The 25,460-nt window shown below is 40.3% G+C and overlaps 2 protein-coding genes across 4 annotated transcripts; one reads left to right on the top strand and one right to left on the bottom strand.

Moving 5' to 3' along the window:
• Nucleotides 1-189: 189 nt before the first annotated feature.
• Nucleotides 190-18,668, top strand: LOC110986607 (ras-related protein Rab-22A-like). The gene is made up of 6 exons (XM_022248604.2): nucleotides 190-593; nucleotides 3,242-3,338; nucleotides 9,587-9,750; nucleotides 10,297-10,326; nucleotides 12,692-12,817; nucleotides 13,752-18,668. Exons 1-6 carry the CDS (start codon nucleotides 527-529, stop codon nucleotides 13,970-13,972), a joined length of 705 nt encoding a protein of 234 aa, XP_022104296.1. The 5' UTR covers nucleotides 190-526; the 3' UTR covers nucleotides 13,973-18,668.
• LOC110986606 (uncharacterized) lies at nucleotides 17,798-25,460 on the bottom strand. Of its 3 annotated transcripts, none has more exons than XM_022248603.2 (4): nucleotides 25,264-25,460; nucleotides 24,420-24,775; nucleotides 22,657-22,789; nucleotides 17,798-21,830 (listed from the first exon to the last, which is right to left on the bottom strand). In XM_022248603.2, exons 2-4 carry the CDS (start codon nucleotides 24,741-24,743, stop codon nucleotides 21,091-21,093), a joined length of 1,197 nt encoding a protein of 398 aa, XP_022104295.1. In that variant the 5' UTR covers nucleotides 24,744-24,775; nucleotides 25,264-25,460; the 3' UTR covers nucleotides 17,798-21,090. The 3 variants fall into 3 exon arrangements, with proteins under 3 accessions (XP_022104295.1, XP_086996565.1, XP_022104294.1); XM_087140439.1 differs by having other exon boundaries at nucleotides 24,420-24,787; nucleotides 25,264-25,459; XM_022248602.2 differs by having other exon boundaries at nucleotides 24,420-24,858; nucleotides 25,264-25,458.

The following is a 25,460-nucleotide window of genomic DNA, read 5'->3' as shown; positions in this document are numbered from 1 at the left end:
ACAAATTCATGTGACTGTGTGATTTTCGCTCTCAAAAATCGCCAAAGTTCTGTTGTAATTTTTGGGATGTCTCGAAGGTTTTGTTGAAATATTTACAATTATGTATACCTATCTGTGACAGCTCACGTAAAGCCTGGTGTTGGTAATGACCTTTGTACCTGGCCAACGGCAAAGACTGGTTGGGTTGCATTTTGATAGCGGTGATGTCTACGCATTGTTGGTAAATGGCTGGTTGTCTACTGCCACCCACTCAATATTTGGGTCAGAAACTTCGTGTGCATGTGAGTTATCCAATGTACTTTTTGAAACAAATGGAATCCTGATGGGCTTTTAAATATTTAACTTTCAAGGGAGCACCGGAGGTTATACCTACTTGGTTCTTTTCACGGAGATTACCAAACCAGCCGTGGTAAACTGACTCAGTGCAAAACCCAGTTTCTCCCAAGTGACTGGGGAGATTTGTTTACTGGTCTTGGTTTGAAGGACTCAAATTAGTTGCTGTCGTCTGCTTCAGTGTGTTGGCATAATGGCTGCAGCCCTAAATCCCCGCATGAAGGCACTGGAAGCCAAGGTTGTCATCCTTGGCAAAGAAGGTAAGGTGGCCCTAGGCCCTAATGACTGAAACAAAATGGCTGCAGAGCTGATGCATTGTACAGAAAGATTTATTACGTATTTTCTACAGTTCGGCCTGAGTTAGATCTTAATTTTCTGGCCTGAAGTTTAATTATTGCCGTTTGATATCGACCGTGCAGTACTTCATTCTAACCAACTATGGGCAAGTATGAGAGACAACCATTTCTCAACCACGAGTCGTTCTGGAGATACTACGGGCTACGGGAAAAATCAACCAGCCGTTAACAGCATGGTGGCCACACAAAAGGCTGCGCTGTATCCTGTGAAAAAGACCAGTGAAATCCTTCGTATGTTTAGGCAGCATGGAATAGATTCTTTAGTTGTCACCTTACGAAATTAATATTTTATTGAGGCTACTCACTTAAGTACTTGTAAAATTGGTTGACAAATCTGTGCATTTTCCTTCAGTAAGCTTCTACATATTTTGTCCCATTTTATTTCCAAAATGATTCCGAGGTGATCAACCGACAAACATTTTGCAAACATGGGATTACTGGTAAACTGATTTTTGGATTGATAAAGTGTTGCGTTTCTATGTTAAGCGATTATTGTTCCATTGGTTAGTCGGTCAAAGGTTGTATCAGTTTGGTCTTTGTTGACTCTTGCACCACCAGAGTTGCAAGCATCAATTTGAGTCATTTGGAACATGTCATAATGAACGAAGGGGCCTCTTTCTGGCTCTACAAAGCAACCATTTTCGATATTTATTTGGTGATGTAACGGGATGTTCAGAGTTGGGACATATATGTATCATGGTCTCTTTTGCTATAAGAAAAATATGGTTTCTTGTTTGGAATTTAAAAAATAAAGTAAAACTAAATTTTCTCTCTGCCACCTTGATAACTTAACCTGAAAACCACCCTTTGACACCATTACTCCACTACAACTTAGTGTTAATTAAACACCGACCAGTGTTTAATTCAATGCAACAACGCATATTTTTAAGGTAATAAACATCACTTTCCAAAATACGAACTTTCTCTGGTGCAGATTATATCTCAAATAAAACCATTATACCAAAGGTTTGGCTCTGGGTAAATTTTACTGAGAAAAATAGTATAGAAACATCTCATATTAGGCCTATTCAGACTTATGTCATACATGTCACGTCGAATAAATAAACCCGCAAAGGAACATCGATGCCAAAGTTCACCTAATAGTCATTCATCGCACTTAGTCAACACTGTGCTCAAAGTTTGGGTTTTTTCGTATCCTGCTGAGAAACATCTGTTGGAGCATTTTGAAACTCTGCTAAAAATGCTGACAGAAATATCATACCGTGTTCCTTTTAAGGTGACTATCGGCAAAAGTAAATCAACGCAAACTTTCAGTGCAACATGTCATAACTACATAAAAATTATTGTTATCTCTTGTTCGTCACATTTTGACAAACCAATCGTGAAAGAATCTTTTCAAAAACTGTGTTATGTTGTAACGGCATGACATAAAATACGATGAATAATGACTCCTAAACTCGTGACATCTATTTAGAGTTTAAAAGATAGAAGTCTAAATATAGCTATTAAGATGCCACATATCGAACTTTTACACCTGTATCATATTTGTTGCCGGACAGTTCTATTTTAGGAAAGATATTAGTGATAAGCATATAATAGGACAAACAAAAATAGCTACATTGACACATATTAGGCCTATGCACCCTAGTTTTCCACTTCAAAGGTATCGCCCCAGTGCTTATCCATCAGTTCACCTACAATCAGTTCATGACACAGGGCACCTTTAAATTGTCTGTTTAGTCTTTGCTGCCAATTTATAATTTTGCAGAGCTTGTCAAACTCAATCCAAATCAGAGAAGTAAAGCTTTATCAAGGCTTAAAAATGAAAAATTCCCAGTTTGTTTCTTACCGCTTGCAAAAGATATTGTTTGCGTGTGGTTTTTCCCATCAAATTCATTTTCGCCCACAAACGCACTCATTCAAAGCATGTCAGAGCACACTGCTACAAACATGTGCCAGTATTTTTGTGTCATGTGGCGCTTGCTTCTGCGTGTGAAAAAGCAAACAAATTGAATGTTTGTCTCAGGATATAGGCCTATCATCGTGAGCAACATTGTTATAAGAAAATTGTTGTATAGAGGTTTTTCACGTGGCATCACTTGACCGGCAAAGGCAGTTCAAGAAGCGTTCCAGTCTGCAGTGGCGTGTGCATTTTCGAATTATCTGTGTATATTGAACGTTGACTGTCAGAAATCACGTGACTGAAAAACCTCTATAGCGTTGTGCATGAAGCAAATGAGTCGAGGCCGACTGTTTTGCATGGCGGTATGTACTGATAATGCGCATGCATACTTTCTGGAACGTTATAGGCACATTGTATTTACTGACCGAACAAACCTATTCAAAGCAACACGGGAAAGTGGCCGGTCTGTGTTTTTTTTTGGGGGGGGGGCAAAACCCTTAGGAAAACATGAATCAAACAGACTTTAGCCAAATCAAACCATGCCGAACCGAGAGTCAAAATGGACACCTTTTTTATTCATGTAGGGACCTTTGTCTGTCTTCCAGATTGCTTCTAGTTTTGAAAACTCGAAGAGCACTTGTCGAAATTTCAAAGGCAATAATAAAGTCATTTTATTGTTCTCACACAGGTGTAGGGAAAACGAGCCTCGTAGTGAGGTACGTTGGAAAAATCTTTAGCAAAAACGTCAGTCCAACTGTAGGTGCATCGTTCTTCACTTTCAAAATGTGAGTACAAGAAACAGTGATACGTTGGGTTCTAAATATAAATCGGTATGGAGACCGTTGGTGGGAAAATAATTCTGTAGTGTCGATCACAAGGACAAGAATAGTATTCTCCGAATAGGATCGGAAGCACTCCTGGAATAGACAACATTTTGTGTCAAATCTGCATTTTCTAGGCAAAAAAAGTTCTGCTTCCGGTTTCCCAACCAATCCTATTCGTGCGGCGTGACATTAAACTTTTATCGGCAAGTTTGAAAAAAGAAGTTGTCTTTCCTGTCTTCACAAATACCTGTTAACAATCTCAGCATTCTTAATTGTTTGTCTATTTACATTAATTTTTCCTTTTCGAGAAGACGCTTCCGCTCTTTTATATGAGTTTCCTTCGCTGTCGCAGTGATGAAAACACGTACGTAAAAATAATGAAACAGTTTTGTACAGGATCCCACCTCTCAGTCTCTGTCAGATCCTGCAAACCAGTCAGCCATCTTACACTACACGTTCGCTGCTCTGTAGTCGCAGGTCGAAACGTGTCAATAGAGGATTTCTACAATTTGATTCACCAATCTTAATCGCTTTTGAGTGTGTATTTTCTGTATGCATGGATTCATTTTGAGGTTGTACCATGCAGGGATACCTCCATTTAAGCTATGGTGTTTGCCACAAAATTTCTTGCTGCAACACGAGGTTCACTGCCCGCCTCACCAGTGCACCGTGCACTCACTCTCAAAAAACTGAGTCCCTCATAAATCCACTCAAAAAGAACGAAACCTACTCTAAAAAGGGTAAAAGTCACTCCAACAGGGTGAACTTTCTGCTCCTCAAAGGACCCACGTAAAGGACAACTCGGAAAAGAGTTGTCCCTTATAAGGAAAAAAAGGAAACAAAAAGGACACGTCAAGACGCAGAGCTCGAAAAAATAGAGTTGTCCTAATAAAGAACAACTCGAAAAAGAGTTGTCCATTAGGTGGCTCCTATTTTAGAGTAATTTTCACTCTTGTAAGGGTAGTGTTCACTCTCTTGGAATGGATTTATGAAGGGCTCACTCTATTTAAGAGTAACATTTTCACTCTTCAGAGAGTAGCTTGCGTAGTGGTGAGCATTACCTGAATTCTCCATTATGCTTGGGTGTTATCGACGGTAAACGTAGTTTGTAACAATCGTCAAGACAAGTTTTCATCAACCCCTGGGGCAATTTTATATCTTTCGTAGTGTAAATGGATACAATCCAAGCTGAAATTCGCAATAATGAATCAATATCAGTCGGCACACACTGACAAATATATCGACCCAAAAATCCGACTTACCGGCCCTATTTTGAAAGACATGTAGGGGCCTAAGCAGAAGTAGAACTGTTTTTTGCTTTATTAGAAATACTGAATGTGGGTAGACACATGAAAGGGGAATGGGTTAATGGGCCAAGCGCCACTGTAGGGGGGCTAGGATGTCTAGAGTGCGTCACCCCTAGAGTTGTCAATTAAAATGTCAATTGTTGTTGTTTAAAGCTCTTGGTAATAAAATTGGTAATAAATTTTTAAATACTGTGTTAAACACTAAAACGTTTGACACATGGCTTGTGTATTAACAGAATTATGTCTCGTACGCATCCATAACGTAAACCTTTTAATACTCAAAAATGCGTAGTTCCTAACCCCCAGTCATAAAACTAATTAACGCGTTGTACTCTGAGATGAGCAAACATTAACGCAAGAGGTATACGGCCTATCCGCCCCGAGCAGAAACACCCCCTCGTGAAAAGAGTTGAAAAGAGTCCTGTTGGTCGGGAGTGTTCCGAGTTTTGTTGGTAGTGATGCGACTGCAACGCTTACGTTTCATAGTCGTTCGTGAACCAGCGATGCTCAGTTACTACCATACAGATACCAAAGGAGCCTCTGTTGCTAGGAGCGTTGCATCCTCTCTTGGTCCAGCTGTGGGCCCATAGGCTATACGCCGTGCTACTGCTGCGGCGAATTTAAAATTAAGTAGAATGAGTGTGGAAATATAGCAGGGCATTATAGTCTGGATACCAGACTGGATGATTCTGACTACTTTGCGAATCAAGGGCCCGGTATCACCCAATGTCCACGTGACCAAGACTGAAGGAATTCCTCAAGTTTTCCGGAAACTGCTGAAATCATTATTCCGAAGTCGTCCCGTCTTCATTTGGCATGTTCGGATGGTACCGTTGATGTTCGGTTATTCCCGGCCGGGTAGGTAGGCTAGCTGTTGAACGGAAACTCCTCGGTAATCTCCCTAGAGGAGAATCTAGGAAGAATCAGGACCTGGCGACGACTGGTAAATGCCCACACATAGGCCTACGGAGTGCACCACTGTAAATCGAAAACACCCGGGCTGTCAACCTGTGACCCCTGACCCTTGCGTCATATCTATTTATATCCGTGGGTGATGTCTGATCTAAGATTTTTTCTATCAATAGTCACCAAGGAATCTTTGGGCAGGGAACCAGACTACAGGGCATTAGAGCTTGAGCTGAGAGTTCAACCCTCAAGCTGATGGCGCGCTTCCGGAACCCTTAGATAAAACAAATAACGTGCACAAATGTTAGCAATTATTTTTCGTTCTTGTCAGAATCACCTCTGAAAAAACTTTGTAAAATGTTTACCAAACTGCAGAATTGCCTGTCCTGACAGAGAAATATCGTAACCAAAAATCTAACTTCGAATTCCGGAAATCTACGTTTTGTTGTGCAACTTGGTGTAATTTGACACGAATGTAAAGAAACAAAGTTATTCTTGATGACAAGAAACACGTCAGGTCAGCCCAACTAAAGCTAAAACCCATCGACTGTAGGAATACTATCTCCAGGTGAATTTTCAACAACATTTACTTGAAGAACACGACGATAAAATTCCTACATGAGAATTCATTTGGGGCGGCTTCAGTTAGAAACCATTTTTCCAAAAAATATAGAGCGTAACAGGACATTCCCATGGAAAATCCTTGTAGGCGGGTTGTGCGAGGGTTCTGGAAGCTCGCTGCGTTACCTTTTAACTTTCAGGCTCTATAGCACGGCAATTGCTCTAAACGCCGAATAGAGAGGTGTCGTGCCACTACAGCTCAACACACCGATAGTGCGGTAAACCTTGTCAAGATTAGGGGCTTGCGGTGCCGAGTGCAATTTGCCGAGGCGAACTAGCTCTAAACGCAGCGCCGTGCCGAATTTTAAGATATCAATTTCGGCGCAGCTATGGCTTAGGCCGTAGTATGTAAGTGCAAACACATAATGAGGACTTTGTTCGTGCATGCACCGTGCATTGCCGCGAACATGACTGAATGTATTTTAGCTAAATCAATAGAGAAATCCACTGATTAATTCTAATTTATGTGTGCATGCGCATTAATGGCATGTGGAGTCCAAAACCTTGAGCGGCCCATTGAAAATGCACAGGGGCACAAAGCGTTACTGTTATTTGCTCTCAGCTTCTGCACTTTTTCACGTTCGTCTTCAGAAAACCCTCTTTAATTATTACCGCGGTTACTTTCGGTGAGAGAGGAATTTTTAGAGAGCAAAATAAAACTTGAACAATTTCGTTCTTTTGAAGCGCACGAGGGCGAAAGAAATCAGTAGGGTTCTTGTTCTGTGTGAGCTATAAAACAAAATATGCGATACGTTAGGGTACCATCCACCATTCTCGGTCAACGACGTACGTGGCGAAACAAACCTAACCCGTCTGAAGCTAGCCCGCAATTCAACCTGCCTTCTGACTGCGATTCAGCGTAGTACTACTGATGCATAGTACCCTGAAGTACATGTACATATCTATTGAACTGGACTTGGTCGGAAAGGAGCCCTGTTAATTTCTTTTGACCTCGCGCGCTCGGGGAGGACCAAAGACTGTTTTTTTTTTCCAGTTTCATTTAGTCCAGTGTAAAACCTTTTTGATCCAGGAAGTAATAGCTATAATAATTTTAGAGAGACGAAAGTGGAAAAAGTGCAGAAGCTGAGAGAATGACGATGAATCTTGTGCCTCTGTATGTTTTTAGTGGGCCGCTCAAGCTTTTTGCCTCCACGTGCCATTTATTAGTGGAAAGGTCTATGTGAATAGTACAAAGTCAACATTACAACGGTTCCTAGATGTTAACAGGTAGTGGGGCTGAATAAGACCGAAGAATGTATCAGAAACAGTGAGGGTACATGAAGCCTATATGATTTATTATGATCAAAGAATTTGCAAAACTGAAAACTGCTCAGTTATTAAAACTAATTCTTAATATATGTAAAAACTATATAATGTTACTTTAAAGTGACAATGGCTTATTTCAAAATGACTATCCATTGAGGCTTGCAAATACTTTGCCTAACACTTGAGTAAAACGGCAGCACAAGTGGTGCTTAAATGTGTTAGTGCTTTAGTAGTTCTTGTAAAAGAAATACATGTACTTAACATCATGGGTTAAGGAAAACATTACTCTTTTGGGAGTACACTTCTGAACAACGTTTTGGAGGAATGACATAGACGGTAAAACACAACCTCCGCTTCTATTTTCCTTTCTTACTGTCACAAGGAGTGAGTTTCTCCCAATGTTAGCTCATATTCTTTAGAGTGTAAAACGCTCTCTTCAGCATTGAATCAAAGGCTTTAAAGACTTGTTTTAAAGATCACCAAATTGCTTACTTAAATGGGGAGGTTCAGCCTATTCAGTCTTCTCCTAAATCTCTCATCGACAAAAACTGATAATAAATTAAATATTCTTCATTTTGGAGAAAGAAACTAGGGATAGTCTTGAAATATAACTTGTACTGCAGTACATCATTATGGAATTCCATATCTGCCGTCGCCCGTCGCCCGTCGTCCGTCGCATTTTGCTTTTTGTTGTGTCCCAATTCTGCCATTTACCAATTCCAAACATGCCATTTACCGTCATGCGTCGCCCGTCGTGCGTCGCCCGTCGTCCGTCGCCCGTCGTGCGTCGCTCGTCGTGCGTCGCCCGTCGTGCGTCGCCCATCAAATGGATTGCATAGGACATACAAAAGCCGTTGTTTAACAAATGACAATGTGATGATTCCATTCACTTCTAAAGACCTTTTCCGAATAAGGCAAGTACAAATCCCACCTGCAAAGCATATACTAGTCACATAATTAATTCCAATAATGCTAGACTACCCCTGCCCCTTGACAAGAAAATATCACCTCTCTGAGAATTCAACCAAGTGTTTTTTGGGGAAAAATATTTTCCGCAAAAATGTTCCGGCCAACTTATCCACAGTGTTATTCTAATTTGCATACTGTAAAAATGTGCCGACTTGTTTCCATCAAATTCCAGGAAGAAATCTGCCAACCGATACAAATATTCTATCTTGTCCTCTCAATTTCCCCTTGAAATCCAGAAATACTAGACGTGCTGTGGATAACAAACTGTTTATTAAATGTATTGCTAAGGGGCAATTACCACTTGGTTTAAGTTTCAGAAAATATGACGTGTTGGTTTTTGTGGGTGTGTATGCCATGTGGATAGACCACTGAGAACAGGTTGTCCAGCACATCAGCATTATTTATGGGGCTAACAAGTAACTTTACTGTTTAAAAGACTTCTGTGAGCCAACCTGCAAATAAAGTCATGTCTAATTTGGAGTATACAGCAGATTTCATCATAGGTATACCCGCCCTCAAAATAATGTTGAATCAGTTCGTCTCTTATGAAAACTATTGGGAATCAAACATTGTAAATAATCTGTTATTTACATTCCGTTCTGTGGGATATCGTGCAAGGACAGACAGAAATATCACATAGGCTAAAGACCTGAAGTCTGGCTGTTAACGAGTAAAGTTACGTCTAGAGTAACTAAGTTATCGAGAAAAACAATCTACCGTAACAAAAGTCTATTTTGTTGATTTATTTATTTAACCAAAATGGTGTTATTTCATATACACGTTACTTAGCCGATGTCAGGATATTATTTCTTCTTTCAATTGGAGTTTGGCGCAACTGCAAAAACGAATACATGTACATCTTCTAGTTCTATTGCTAAAATGAGAGTCAGGCATGGTGGATCGATCGAACAAGGACATGTACATGTGAAACGATCAAGGGTCAAAGTTAAAATACCACTGCGCAATCGTGACAAAAAACCACGGGCGACGCGCGACGGGCGACGCGCGACGCGCGACGGGCGACGCGCGACGGGCGACGCGCGACGGGCGACGGACGACGCACGACGGACGACGCACGACGGGCGACGCACGACGGCAGATATGGAATTCCATACATCATTGTTCTCACCTTGAAAACAGGACAGTCGACAACCACCGAGTGAAACTAATGGTTTGGGACACGGCGGGACAAGAAAGGTTCCGATCCATGGCGCCCATGTACTACAGGAAAGCCAATGCAGCCTTCCTGGTATACGACATCACCCAGTATAACACATTCGAGAACGTGAAGACGTGGGTCGAAGGTCAGAGCCATTCGATATTGTCCTACATTCAGTTAACAATAATCACGTGCTTCAGACTCTTCAAAATAAGGAATCATTCGATCTGGACAAAGTTCACTTGAATTCTGTTTTAATGGTTTCAGGAAGTCCCCATGGGGAAACGATGAAATAAAGTCTATATAGCCTAGTTTTAGGACAAAGAAAGGCAAGGAAAATTTCAATTACTAATGTTTAAGATGTTGAATTACGGACTCAAAAATATTATGAAATTTAAAAAAGCGTTGAAATTGGTGAATTTGGAAAGTTATTACAAAATGTACGGTATAATTTGCTACGCCTGATGGGCGGGCTGGGGTCAAGGCCTCGTCGTGGCTAGAATCCCATACAGAGCCTTATCTGGGTTTATTATGAACTTGAAATAGCATCTTGCTTGGCATATTAACTAGGAATCGTCAGTATATTCTAACATGTAATTCCAACAAGCAAAGCCTAAAAATATATTTGATAATTGAAAAATATTATTGGATTATTTGAAAATATCTTTTAATAATTTGCCATTTATTACAGAGCTGAAGACGGCAACAGAGAGTCCAATGGGTAAGAGAACACATAACTGGCTATTTAGAACGCATGAAACTGGAACAACGAAATCACACAACAGCTTGGTTTCATATCACGAATCATTTAAACAGGGATGTGCAAGTGTGAGCGGCTCTAGTGCAAAAACACGTACGATCTTGGCTCCATGCTCGTTACGCATTGTTCTTAACTTCTCTCGAGAAAACCTGCGACCACGTGTCACGCGTTGTTTATGAGTTTCAATTTACTCGATTTGTTTTTGACGAACTAGCTTTCGTTATTTATCACTTTTAAAGAGAAAAGAAATAGATGCAGAAATTTAGATCACGTTTATGATGTTCTTTCTTACCAAGTTCTGAGACGAAATAAGTAAGTTTTATTTTCAGAATAATCCTTCAAACACGCGTGCTTGGGGCCGTCATTTTGAATCCACTAGCCTTGACTGTCGTTGTTTATAACCTACTATCCATAAAAATATGGCATACATTTTCTCAAAAGTGGCTCGTTCATTCTTTCTTGAGGACTTAGGGCCTAGTTGCACATTCGAAGACAGCTTTGGTGTGTGTTTGACTTATCTTATCAGCTATATGAAAGTACTCGATATATAGTATTCGATACTAGCATTAAGCGGCATCTACATGGATAATAATTATTTCTGCCACCCCAAACTGGAAAATTTTGCACTCCAGGTGCGTGTACTTGTACATTGAAATTATGCAGATACCGTGAATTTCAACATTTCCTGGCAATGTCACAGTGACAGATAGACCTCGGTTTCAATAATAAACTTCATGTTAACTTACTGTACTTATTTGTGTTCGTCTTTCGTTCCGGCCGAGTCACTAAATTCTTACGGTAGCAAGGCTGTATCAAGATTATGCGGGATAAACGGAATCGGTACTAAGTTAGGTCGATATATGCAAACGCGTCCGGCAGGGAAGAGAAAAATCTAGCGCAAAACTGTCAGCAAATCTAAACCTTCACTCCTTTCTCCACCACAGCCAACTTCTGAAAACTTCAGGAAAAATTCGAATTTTATATTTTGAGACTTCAAAAATCACATCAAAATGTAAACTATCGCTTACGAAAAGAGCTTTTCGCACACACACAAAAACTGGTTTTGACCACTTTGCTGGTACTATTTCTAAATTTTATTTTCACAAAACACGTTAAAAAAAGGCCTTATCTTACTATGAGAATATTTTGGGCAGGAATTTTTATTTCCAAAAAGTGAAAATAAGACGTAAATGTCATGAAATGAAGCAGCTGTTTGCCTGGTACGAATTCCCATGGCCCTCATTACTTATGCAAATGACCCTAAAATGGGACATGGGCAGTTAATAATTTTCCTCTGAAACATACGTGAAGGGGCTGTCCATAAAGTACGTTCGCGCGAAAGGCCGATTTTTCAGACCCCCCCCCACGGATGGTGTACGCAGTGGCTCCAACCTCCCTCCGCCCTGTACGCATACACATTCCACAATTGTGTAAGATGCTGCCGGTCTATGTGTCATGAGTAATGTTGTAGTGTACTAATAATGGGCGTTGGCACGGGATGATAAATGGTGGGGTGGACGATACTGTGTTGGAATTTCGACGCACCAAAGCTGATTCTGGCGTTTAGTTGTATGAAAAAGTGTATTAATATGACAAAGATTCAATAAAGGAAAATTTTCTGTTTGCGTACAGTACGCACTGGCCTGAACACCCCTCCCCCTGTACTCATGGGTATGCAATGGCACCCCCCCTGTCGTGCGTACGTACTTTACGGGTGGCCCCTTATTAAGGCGTCTTGTTTCATCTACGTTTTGGGTGAGTTATGTACATGATGCGTTCATGCGTTTCACTTTCACGCTTGGCTTTTATTCCATAAAAACTAACTATGTGGAAAGGCGCTTTTATTTAGTCAAAGACACTGCCTTACACTGTTAAAGCTGGGGGTGTTATGGAATACAGTATTAGGATAATGTGTTTCTCCTTTGATGCTTTGGGCTCGTAACACACACTCAACCAGATGTGAAGTTGTACATCCCTGTGTAAATTGTCCGTGGTCTCATCAACAGATGTGGGAAACTGTGGGTGTCTAGTAATAATCTTACATGATAGTTATACTTCAATTAAAAAGAACATAAGTACTCATTTAAAATGCGTTGATATCTGAACAGACCTGCAAGACTGGCCCCTTTCGGATCACTTGTTCTTCGTGCTTCTTTAGTAGAATGCAAGTAGACACTACTATCGCCCCGCTATTTGCTTGCTTACACGTGGTCGTGCGTTGAGTAATTCAGGGTTCCGACACCACCATATCATCAACATTTTCCTTTTTGTAGCGTACACTATCGCCAAAGGAGTAATGTTTTAATCAATTGGCTGTTGTTCCCAGTTCTCTGCGTCCTGGGGAACAAATGCGATTTGAAGGACCAGCGCAAAGTGCAGTCAGACGAGGCCCTCATGTATGCTGCGTCCATTGGAGCGCTGTTCTTTGAGACATCCGCGCTTACAAACGAAGGTAAGCAATTGACACAATGCAGAACCAGATAGGGCACTTTGTCACTTTCCAACGCTTTCCCTCTCACAAACAAATAAACGCATAGACCACCAAGTACCAGTCTTGCACGTTAAATCGTGATTTTGAAAGTATACTGTAATATACAAATACAGCATGGTTTGAGGGGAATTAGTGGGAATTACTGGTCCTGAGGTGTAGGTCAGCTTGAGTACCTCCCGACGTGAAGCGGAGGAAGTAGTCAAACTGACCTACACCAAGGGACCAGTAATTTCCACTTTTTCCCCCAAATGGTAGTCTATAAGTTTATATGTCTGTGTTCCCCTCTGATCGACTCACCCCGTACATTGTGTGTACAGACGGAGATCCCTGCCTTCACTATTTGATTATCACGACTAAAGAAACGTATACCGAGAAATGTAGTAAACAAAAGTATATTGATACTCCCTTAAATTGACATGAACCCGTCAGTTCTCCTCTCAAAGTAACAGTAGCCATTACAGAATATTGGAAGTTCCCTGTGATACCAAATGTCATTTACCCCTTCTGTGGAAATATCAATCCAGATGTTGAAAATTACTATCTGCACTGGTATGTATAAATTGGCATCATGGAATGGTACAGCGTCATCCAAGCTCGCTAGGATGGTCAGATTGAACAGTTTGAAAAAATGAATTTGTCAGTCACTTACCCCATGCAGCGGCATCTTTTCACATCATGCGTAAATACGGCCACGGGCGATTCACAATAATGCGACTCCAAGAACTTGCAAGGCGTTGGTCAATCGCAACGCGCGAAATCTGTAGACCCTTTCCAAACGCGCACCAACAGATTTCGCGCATCGTGATTGGCCAACGCATTGCAAACTCTTCGAGGCGCACTATTGTGAATCGCCCGTACTATGGAAGCCATTAACGTTTTTCTTTAACTATTTTAGGAGTACAAGAAGCTTTCTTGCGTTTATCCCTGGCGCTCATCTCTCTTAGTAAGAGCGCCCCCAATTGTGGGCTTGTCACCAAGGACTACGACTCTCGGAGAAAGTCGGAGGATTTTTTGTCCTTCCCGCCAAGCCTGGTGCTCCTCAAGGAGCAGATCAAGGGAGAAGAGGAAGAGAGAGAAGGGGAGGAAAAAGACAAAACCATCGGCAAGTGCTGCTGATGACCTATGAATGTTTCATGAACTGGATAGCAGGCGAATTCACCCGTATACAATGTTGTGGTAGTCCAGTCTAATTAAGAAAGGATTTCACTCTATACCAGACTGAATGCAGCAAAGTTGAGACGAAAAGAGTGAAATTATTGTGAAATTGGAGTGAAAGACTTTAAAAAAGAAAATTATACAGGAATATCCTTCAGTCTATTAAATATATTGCTTCCTTCCTCCTGTTGCCTATTATTTGAAATCACAGAGTAGGCAATTCAAGCAACTGAAATTGAGACTTTTCACATTTTTAGCAGATGGGCAGAAAAATCCGGACATTGTGTATGGCTTAATTTTGACCTTTCTTGTTTTATGAGTACAAAATGGATGTTTTCTGTTTGGAGACAATTTTCAGGTTTCTCGAAATGTGATCAACAATTTTCAGTAGTATCACTCAAAAGAGAATCAAAAATCATAAACAACTATATTTAAATCATTCCTGTAAGGGCTGCGTTTTATAACTATCATCTAAATGTAATTGTTTGGCAATTCAAACTTTTCGATTTTTTGGAAATTGTGGTTGAGTGGGTCAAGGTAAACAATTGAAAACCGAAAAAAGAAAACAAAAATCGACCTTTTGACTTGTATGATCTACACACTGCACCAGTGTTCCGTCGGTGCCAACCTCGTTCCCACGGGTACGATCTTGTCGCACCACGTTGGTTCCCAACATGGCTTCTGCGACCTTTTATTACCCCTGGTATTGTGTGGTTTAAATATTCCATTACTTGGGGTATTTAAATTATGACTATAGGCAATGCGTTTACGCTCGTCACAGATTTGCGCGTGCATGACGTGCAGGGGAAGACGTGGGCGCGAGCGTGAAACTTTTGAAATACACGTGCGATTCACTTATGTTACGTTTAAGCAGGGCCCATATTCATCCTGAATAAACGTGAATAAAATGGGAGAAATGCTCACCGGATGAAACGACCCTAGCTTTCATCAGATTTTCAAGCCATAATTCCCCCGGCAAAAAAGTGTATGATTCAAACATAAAACAGTCGTCATAATGGTAATTTGCAAATTCTGCGAGCTTTTCCCCAAACGTGAAGCAACTTGCATCGTGCACCCCGCGTGGTGTAGGCCAAGCATGCATAATGCATATTACACTGGTTCTTGCTGCTATTAACGAGAACGACATACTAACTGCATGGGAGCCAGTGACCCCCGCGACTAGATAACACGTTCCTATCTTCAACAACCCAAAAACATTAATCGATCACAAACTTCGGAATGTTTCGGTCTGGTTATGTAGTTAACAAAATTAAAGTACTCTTTATACGTGTTTCAGTTTCATGTATTAATTTCGAGGTCTCGGTGCACGTATTGTCAGCGGTCCAGTGGAGCTTGATTTTGTGTTGGCTCCTCACTTGGCTTATTTCCTGTCCCCGTCGGCATCAGGTCGGAATTCCATTCCAGCTGATGCACCGCTGCGCAATAAAAGAAATCTCACGTGAACATTTTGCATAGATTTATCTGGGACTTGTTATTTGGGACTTGCAACCATAAAATTTTCCCCCAAATCGTATGTTATAATAAATGAATTCTTACTAAATAAACAATACTTTAATTTTTGAATCATCTTGTTATCTCTGATAATAAAAAGTTAAAACATTTTCCTGGACCATCTCACAAAAGTTTTCAAAGTCAAAAGTCCGGGACCCTCAGCCCTGTGCCACCATATACCGTCAGGAGAGCCAGCCGTAAGAAAGGGTTTAAACACGTAGCTCAAATCCCGCTTCGCGAAGCATAAAAGTATGAGTGAAAACGCCAATACCGCGTACGAGACTAATTAGTCAGGTAATGGGATACGCATGATTTGCATCCAGCATTAGACTGGTAACCCTAACCCCCCTAGGATGTATGTACAATCATATTGAAATTGGAGGATTCGGTACTGTTAGGGTTAATCTTGTCGCCACCACGCACGAAAAATTAATGATGCATGCCGTGACTATTGTTTTCTCTTCCTTTGAAAATGCTAGTATTTTGTGAGGTTATTCTGCGCTTTTGATGCATGACAGTAAGATAAACACCCTGAACCGAAAAATCATCGTTACTGATTGATTTTGTGTACAAAATCAAACGTACTATATCCTCTTGGATGTGTTCCCAGTTTCCCGTTTTTACCCCGGACATAATCACGACAATCGCCTCTCACATCATGACGCCATCATTTTCTTTAAAAAAAATTCATGTTTTTTCCACTGTTCCAGCATTTGGAAAGATATGGTGTCACACGTTGGCATTGTCTCCACATATTTGTGATTTTCAACGGGAAAATCGTTTAAAACTGTACCTATCTCAAGCCTTTCAAAAACGGAAAACAAAAACACGTATCGCATGTCGGTGTTCGACTCCTTGGATCGTTCGAAATGTTTTTTTATAGGAAACAAAAGAACAACGTCGATGACGGCCCTACATGGTATAGATAAAAAGATAGATATCTTTAAAATTTTGATTTTAATGCATTAATAAGTCAATAAATATTGATAGAAAAGGACTCTTTTAGCCGAGTTAAAGGTATAACTTTCAGTAAGCTCCGTTTCGCTGAACTCACTACTATATATAACGTTTCATGTATTTGGTGTTTGAAAAACTCAAACCGCACATGAGAACCGGTGACAAGCGCTTTTCTATAAGTCAGTGATTTATAAGATTTATTGTAATTGTTTATAATAATGTTTGTTATTGCGGTGAACCATTAACACCGTGACTGCAATCAAACACCACCAACAACTTCACGTTTGGCTTGCCTGCAAGATTCAAGATTAATTGGTTCAACCAATCATTAACAGAAAAACCACTCAAAGGACTTTGTAATGTTGGACTCGCATAAACATACAAATAACTCCATTAAAAATAATTACTTTATAGACGAAATGAACTGCCTCATCATGCCATCTTTTTTTTACTTCACAACATCAACTGGATTCATAAGCCAGATAATTCAGATGGGACTAATAAAACGTGACTTATGTATAGCAAAGTTCGATTTCAAGGCTACATTACAGGATCGGATCCAGGATTTTTTTTGGGGGGGGATTTTTGTTTGTATAAGATGGATTACCACCTGTAGTTGTCGCCGTTGGTGAAGCTACTTAATGTCCTTTTTCGTCAACCGCGCACACAGGTGATTGATACTTTTTAGGGGGGTCTTCCAACCTTCAGACGTAGGTCCCTTAATAATACCAATGAGCAGGTTTTTGCCCCCCCTACACTTGTATTATAGGCCTATTTGCTTTGGCGTTTACAAAATACTTTCGAGGGTGAGTATCCTTGAAAGTGTTTTTGATCGTTAAAGTAAACGAACAGTGATCTTGATTCAAAACCAACCCCATTTTCTGTCCTTAATATCAATAGGTCACACCCAAGGCATGTTTTCTGGTAGTTTGCTATGGCACTTCGTCAGCTCTTGTCCCTTGAGAAAATTCAATTCTGTTCGTGTATACAAAAACCTGTCTTAGGCAAATAAAACTACAGGTAGTCATTATTGCAAAGATCAATCCAAAAGACAGCTGAAGAAAATGACTTACAACAATAAATGTTTCCCCAGTTTCAGTTCTTGTAAATCTGCATAAAATGTACTTATGCATTTATTAAAACAGCCTTGTAATTTACGTTTTATTGTAATAATTCAGGTAAAAGTGTCCTAAAATTCACATTTTGTCACATTCAAGTTATCAGCTTTGTGTCAAAGCTTCTTTCGGGATTTTCCGACATTGCACCTGCTCACTTTTTTTTGGTTAGTTTATGCAAAGGAAAAGAGAGCACCAACACTTTATCGTATTAAGCATTTATTGATACCTTGTATATGAAAACAATACGGTTAATTCAATTGTGATCAGTTAGTTTGAATACACCTGCATCAAACCCCCATAAATAAATTGCATTAGCATAATGAGTACACATACATGTATGTTATTGCCAGTCTTTTACAAGAAACAACAGAAGGGTTTAATTCCAAAATTAGATATATCCATTCGAAAAACATGCAATTTTTCCACAATTATGAAAGATCGAAGAGCTTAACAGTGTACCATTTATCCTTAGACTTCTTCTTTACTGTACAGACTCATTAAAGTTACGTTGCGCTGTCTAAAAGCTGCAGAAACTGATGGCAGGCAACTAAGAGAGGGTGAGATTCTGAAAGATACCAAATTGGCACCTATCGCATTTTGGAAATAAACTCTGTATCAGTCCTTTTGTCCTGTATATAAAATTACAGAGGTGACCTGTTCATTTGCGATTGTTATATACACGGATAGAGTTGGACGACAAAAATTCCTTTAATTTTTTGAGATTTGGTGAGTAAAATTATATTGAATGTCTACACCATCGTAAGTCCTCCTTAAAATTCACAAGATCCAGAAATTGTCAACTTAATTAAAGCATTGATGGTTACTTTTACAATGTTTAAACTTCATAAGTGATTTTTATGAAAAATACGGTTGTATATATTATGAAAAACGTGCTTACATGTTGTGTAAATATTAATCCATCTTTTGTCTTTTACGTCACCTATATTGATTTCCTTGTTGAAACTTTACACATTCCAGGAGATGTTCTCCCAACCTTTTTTATATTTGTCCTAATATTTTGGACATTTAATAACAATAAAACAAACTAAATTATATGTATTCACACAGTGTACCTGACTATTACTGAAATTATTCCAGTGTTGGCGTCAGGTGTGACACTTCCTGCCTCAGGCCTCGCCCACGTCAGATATCTCCAGTATTGGAATGACCGCATACTTGATTGATAGTTATTGATAGGAAATGATAGTTAATAGTTATGGGAACTGCATGGAGCAATTAGTCGGCGACTTCTTTAGATGTTTGTGTTATTTACATGCAGTCGTAGCTACCCAAATCATTTCGTACTTCGTCCAAGCTAACCTTTGCGGTTAAGGCGATCCGTGCCGCAGTAAGTTTCAGCTTACACGCGAGGAGCGCACGGCGTTCAGCAAAAGACTAGACGAGCTGTGATTCCCAATTTGCCTCAGCAAATGTCTTTACCAACGCGTTTTTCAAAGGCTTTATGCTGAATTAATTTTGTTATAGGATTCTTGAGAGCACTTGAAAGCCTTCGATTTCTTGATTTAGGAGGGACACCCAGTGGGTTCGGTCACAGTTAAAACGCTGACACCATATTTTTTATATAGATATTATATATTTTTATAGAGGGCAGACAGGGCCCAGGCCTTGAGCGGGAATGGGTGGGGGAGGAGCTGCCCCACCCCCCTTAGTTACGTCACTGGTAACTTTCTTTTCGACCAATCAACAAGTGGCCGTACAATATGAAGCAGAATTAGAGTCAAAAAGATCGGACCGTGTTTTTTAAAGAACGGAATGAATTTTTTGTTAAATCGTGTGTCAATTTTTAAATCTAATGTTACTTTGAAATGTACAATGCACTTCCCCAAACCGAATAAAATCTTACCAACATAACGTCTTTTTTCGGCTCGAATGAAATTTTACAGACGTAACATGTCTTCAAGATTCAAGTGAAATTTTGCAAACCTACCATGTTTATTTTCAAGATTCGAATGAAATTTTAAAAACTAACTGTTTTAAAAGGTTCAAACGAGATTTTACTAGAAGTATTTGTTCTCAAGACTGGAATGCATCTACCGACATGAAACAGCTGCGGGTTTTAAGTTCGACAAATACGAATCTCTAAACATGTTAGATCTGGAAAATTTTATTCGAGCTGAAAAAGATTTTCGGGAAGTGCATTAGAAATTTCAAAATACGCTCTGTTTCAAATAACAGTGATGCAGAAAATTCCTTCGTGTTCGGTCACGTGGTATACAATATTAAAGTGTAGCTGCAATAAATTTTTCTTTTAGAACATTGTTTCCGCAAGTTTGTACTTTTACACGGTGTCAGACAGGCGTTCTAAAGTCACGCCGACCCAAATAGAATAAAGAGCGACGCGGGTCGACCCAATTAAATTTTTCTTGCAGACAGACGAACTTAATACATGCATTTGAATTGGGTTCGGCCTATGAAAAGAGCGACATATGAAACTAAGTCGCGTTAGTGCTGTTCCGACCGGTATAGCACGCCTTGTCGCTGCTGTTTTAGACGTCGAACTTTTACTGTACTTAATTCAAAATTTGCTTTTAATTTGGTTTGGTGTGACTCTAGAACGCCTGTATGAAACGGGGTTATATATCATATGAGAAGTGTTTTACATTCCTATTTGGTTAAATACACGAAAAAGCACACCTTTTAATTAATTAATTAATTTTGTTTTTTTTTTTACAATGCACGACGTGTATTATTGTGTACAAACGAACGTAACATACACGGTTTCAAACACTTAAAAGTATCTATGCTTTCTTGGACAACTGATGACGTCGTTGCTGTGATATATAATCCCGGGAAGATGTAATCTAATGCATGGGTTTTTCAGAATTTACTGACTGAAAACATTTTTGAAAAAGGGATGGACGATTCCTTATTTTGCACTTAAGCAACAATGAACAGCAAAGAAGAGCAAACTTAGTCCAGCAAAATCTACAAAAACGCAGGACTTTTTTGTAGACAAACCAATGTAACATTGAGGCTTCTTCCTGGGATGACATCACAGTTTTGCTCATGACTATAGAAAACTCATAAGCATAAAAAAGGCAGTAAAGTACTCTTTAAAATAGTGAACAAGAGTTGAAAATAAGGTTAACTGAAACACAAAGCTGCATTTTGAAGGTTTGTATTATCCCTTCAAACATTCAGCCATGGCATTGCCATTGCAGAGGAAGTACTTGAACATAAGCTCCACGCTTGATGCACCAAGATATTGCCCAAGAGTTGTTATACAAACCTTCACTGCAAACTGCCTACATTCTCAGTTAACTGTTACATTGATCACAAAGGCATTGTCTTTTGATGCAATTATAGCAACGCCTATCTGAATGCGATCGATAGAAGAAATTACTGGTGTATGTTGGAGCAAGCAAACTGTGACATTCAGTACAAGATCTTCAATATCAGCATGGTGTGGATGAAGCCATGACAGTACTGGGTAATCATCGCTGTGACTTTTTCTTCCTTTTGACAGCTGCTTCAAATATTTGTTTCATCATTTTGCAAGGCACTGCCCGGATCGGCCACAGAGACGTAGGGAGGAGGTGGCTCCGATAGACCTTGTGAGTGGGGTGGCAGATCGAAGTCCTCTGGTTGCGATGAAGTGGCAGGCTCAAACTCATCAGATGACCGGAACTCCTTAAAGTGCCGAGGCTTCGGGACAGGCCTCTGAGAGGCAGGTCGTAGAATTCTATTCCTGTGGGGAGCAGTGACCGTGCGAGCTGGAGTATCAGAATGCGAGAGCGAGGGATGGGAGTGGGTGGAGTTGTAGTCTGAGTAGTATGGGTCAATGCGCGGTACCTCGTCCTCGGTAGATCGGTACTTGGTACCTTGCTCAATACCGTCGAACATCGACCGGCCTGACTTGGCCCGAAGATTTGCTTCCTGAACTAGCAAAGGCATGCGGATGAGGTCCATCACCCACCCCATCCCAAGCAAGCCCAGCGTGAGTAGGTAGACGAATCCCCAGAAATACCGGCCCAAGTAGAAGTTGTGGAAGCCAAGGATTCCACCGGGGACGGCCAGAATATAGGCGTCATCGAGGTAGTACATCTGCGGTTCCTTGATTCCTTGAATCTCCTTCGCCCGTCGCTCATTATAACGCTTAAGGTGAATAGGCATGCGGATCCAGTCGCTCACAAAGCCTACTGTGAGCAGCCCCAATGTGCATAGGTACACGAGACCCAGAACGTGGCGGCCTAGATAGTGATGATGGAAACCTACGACGGGAATACACGTCACAAATCAATATAGGGTTAAAGGTCAAAACTGAGGTCAAAGCTGAAATAAAAGATTAGACGTTCCCATATTGAAGACTTTTACAAATATTTTCCCTGCTTACAGTGGCACAGATTCAATGGAGCTAAAGGGATATTTCCAATCTCAAACATGTTTAATAAGACTTGTAAAAATATTGGTCCTGTTCCCTTCACTAAAGTCGTGAGCACTTCAGTGTTTTATTTTACGGGAGTTGGCCGTTGTGACTGATGAGGTTTGATTTTAGCACAAACAAACCAAACCAAACCAAACCAAACCAAACCAAACCAAACAAAACAAAACACAAAACAAAACACAAAACAAAACAAAACAAAACAAAACAAAACAAAACAAAACAAAACAAAACAAAACAAAACAAAACAAAACAAAACAAAACAAAACAAAACAAAACAAAACAAAACAAAACAAAACAAAACAAAACAAAACAAAACAAAACAAAACAAAACAAAACAAAACAAAACAAACAAAACAAAACAAAACAAAACAAAACAAACGAAACGAAACGAAACGAAACAAAAAATCCTTCAAATAGTTAACCCTTTATTGTAAAACATAAAAACCACTCAAAGAGCATGAACAACGAGGCTGTCACGTAAAAGAAGACATTTTTGTGGCAATTTAAAGCACATTTGTTTCTTTCGCCTATTATTTGGCCGAAAAGTTACATCCCAAGGAAAATATTAGATAAAGCATCAAAATAGAAACGTGGTGGTGGCTGCGGTGATGGTTTTTTTTTTTTTACAAATCCTTTTGTAATTTTATTTTTACCTAAGAACCCAGTGGTGAATCCGAGGAGGTAGCAGTCAGACAAACGCTTCGGTTTTTCGTATTTGAACCTAGGTATCTCGTCTCCGGTCATGGTTTCACAGATCTCATGTTCCCATATCCATTTCGCTTCGATCTAAAAAGAAAATTACAAAGAAAGCAGTCTATTCCGGAAGCTCATGAAATATACACTGTGAGAAATGATGGAAACATCTATTTCCCTCATCTACATGATAAAGCAGATACGTTTTACTGTTAATCTCCGAAGCGCACATTTCCAATATTGATAATACTCTGTATTGTTCCTAACCGCTGAGGGCGCTGTGTGTGATGCGGCCTTAGGGGTGCACTGAACCAATTCAAACTCCCTTGAAAATAGTGTAAAATCAACCAAGTTTGGAGCCCTATGGCAGGCAACTGAAGTCCCTGAGGCCTCTCAAACAAAAAACAATGTGTTGTTTGGTCCTTCAGATTTCATTTGATTTTCAGTTTTTGGTAGGTTAACCAATGAATTTGTTAATTATCCGCCAAAAACAAACTCACCCCCTAAAAGTAAATGTTCCCAAGTCTTCTCAGCGGCCATTTTTCAAATGAAATCCCTCACCTTCCTGGGGCTCTTCTGACAAATTTTCAATCACATTTTCGTCTGCTTTGCCCCCAGATGGGTGCCCCTGAATCTACAGACATGATTCTGGGCCATACTGACACAATTCCACCATTTTTTGGCCCAAACAGACCGCTCTTTTCGAAAAGAGGGGGTACTTTTGGGCGCCTCAGGCTGGCGGAGAATTTTTTCTTGAATTGGGACAGTGCACCCTTAGGGCTCCATACCACAGACATATAAACGCATAGACCACCAGATCCTATTAAAAACTACAAGGGCTTTTCGTGATCTCCACGGCGCCCGACTAAAATCAAAACTCAGTATGGGCGAATTCACTCCTCAGTATAGGGAATTTGCGCACAGTTGAAGAATTCCAGCCATAAAATTCTACAAAGCCATTTCTCGATTAGGGATTCGAAACAATGCAGTTGCAATATTTGAGAAAAAGAGATTGCTGTACTGAAGAGCAAAAAAGTGAACGTATTTTGGGAGCACATGCAAACAAATACAGGCAGTATAAGTGCGTTGCGCGTGATGTTCGCTGAACGGGTTATCATCCATCGCTTCGCACACTGTTTGCCCATTCAAAATGACGGTTACGCGCGCAAGACCGGCGGTCTATGCGTTTATTATGCCTGTGCTCCATACAAATGTGATGACTAAAGCTAGCTAGGTGTAGGTCGTTGCCGATTGGAAGTATGTTGGGACAATAGACCAAGCTGTAACTGTGGAATCCCGTTTCGAGTAAACATAAAAAAAATATAAAATGTGAAACCCAAATATACCGAATCAAAAGTATTTCCGCATACAGGTTACAAAGTGGCCGATTATGATACACTGGATCAACAATGACGGCTACCCCTGGTCAGCATTAATCGGTACCTAAATGATACGAGTCTAACCTAAATCCTTTCGTGGAATTAACAAAACTCAAAGTGGCCTGAAATATATTAACACTAGGTCAGACCATTTTGTTTGTTTTGATTTGGCATGTGTTCCATTTTCATATCAACTCATATACCCTGAACTTTCTCTGGGCCCGGAACAAAATCTGATTTAGACCCCTTTCTCCCACCTTTTTAAAGGACTACCATGATCTTTGAAGTGCACCGTCCACTGTCCAGCATTGAAAAAAAGGTCACTTGGTAATTTGATATAATACCTCCATATTGGCTGCGTTCACTAGCATGGGCATACGCCAGAAATCGACCAGCCAGCCGAACCCGAAGAGGCCGAAAGTAATCAGGTATTTGAAGCCGAAAGAAGCGTTCTTAAGGTAGAAGTGATGGAAGCCCAGCAATCCGAAGGGGAACCACATGATGTAGGCGTTGACTACTGTCTTGAGCATGGTCTTGGGTACTGGGGGAACGGACCGCGGGGGCTGGGCTTCTTCCGGACCTCGTGGTGGAGGTACCCTTGATTCACCCGCGGATTGAGTGGTGTTGGTTGGGAGCAGGCTGTGTTGACTTGCCTGAGGAGTTGCCATTCGGCTGGGGCCGGCTCCGTCATCGCTGCTGCCTGTCGTGCAGGCTAGTAAATGTGACCTCTCAGATGCCATAAATGGTGATGGACTAATACTATGGAAACTTTGATATTGTTTACTGCGGGAGATGACATAAAGGAACGCCCGAATAATCTATTATTTGGGGCATAAGGAAGTATGCTGGCTAATAGAAAATTGGGTTTCAAATAAAAAAGGCGTATACCAAACGCCAAGTAAAACCATCATGACGGTTTGGTGAATTTACATTGCACATTTTAATTGAAAGACGTCATTTCAACTGTAACATGCATACCAGTAAACGCTAGTTGAGAGAGTTTTTACCGCAGGTACTGCGAGCATGTTTGAACTGTCCAATCAATCACGGTGGGACTCTTTGTTTCGAATTTGCATAATCATAATATAATAACACGTAGAGATTAATAAAAACATACGTGCAAGCAATGCATTGTCCGTTAACTTACAAGTAACTGTAGAATTTCGTTTTGTTCTGCTCAGTACTCACCTTCATGTAGCACTCAATTCCTAATCCAGTCATGTCATCATACACATCATTGTATTTTCCGACGTGATGCGCATGCACCTGCCAATTCCAAACCTCATACTGCATATTATTCTTCTACACTAAAGATAAAGAGGCTAATTCTTATATTTACAGCACAGAGGCCTGTCGTTTGCGGAAAAAAAATGGCCTTTCCGAAC

This window comes from Acanthaster planci, linkage group LG08 (genome assembly GCF_054643075.1).
Source record: "Acanthaster planci isolate LZ-2023a linkage group LG08, COTS_SCS, whole genome shotgun sequence".
Lineage (NCBI taxonomy): Eukaryota > Metazoa > Echinodermata > Asteroidea > Valvatida > Acanthasteridae > Acanthaster > Acanthaster planci.
This window is presented reverse-complemented; position numbering and strand designations above follow the sequence as displayed.

What these genes read in the sequence shown, in the direction of transcription:
- LOC110986607 (XM_022248604.2), top strand. Translation starts at nt 527, where the DNA reads ATGGCTGCAGCCCTAAATCCCCGCATGAAGGCACTGGAAGCCAAGGTT. An exon ending in TGTCATCCTTGGCAAAGAAG is followed by an intron (nt 594 to 3,241) that starts GTAAGGTGGCCC and finishes GTTCTCACACAG; the next exon opens with GTGTAGGGAAAACGAGCCTC. An exon ending in GGCAACAGAGAGTCCAATGG is followed by an intron (nt 10,327 to 12,691) that starts GTAAGAGAACAC and finishes TGTTGTTCCCAG; the next exon opens with TTCTCTGCGTCCTGGGGAAC.
- LOC110986606 (XM_022248602.2), bottom strand. Translation starts at nt 24,815, where the DNA reads ATGGCATCTGAGAGGTCACATTTACTAGCCTGCACGACAGGCAGCAGC. An exon ending in TGAACGCAGCCAATATGGAG is followed by an intron (nt 22,790 to 24,419) that starts GTATTATATCAA and finishes TTTTCTTTTTAG; the next exon opens with ATCGAAGCGAAATGGATATG. An exon ending in ATTCACCACTGGGTTCTTAG is followed by an intron (nt 21,831 to 22,656) that starts GTAAAAATAAAA and finishes TTCCCGTCGTAG; the next exon opens with GTTTCCATCATCACTATCTA.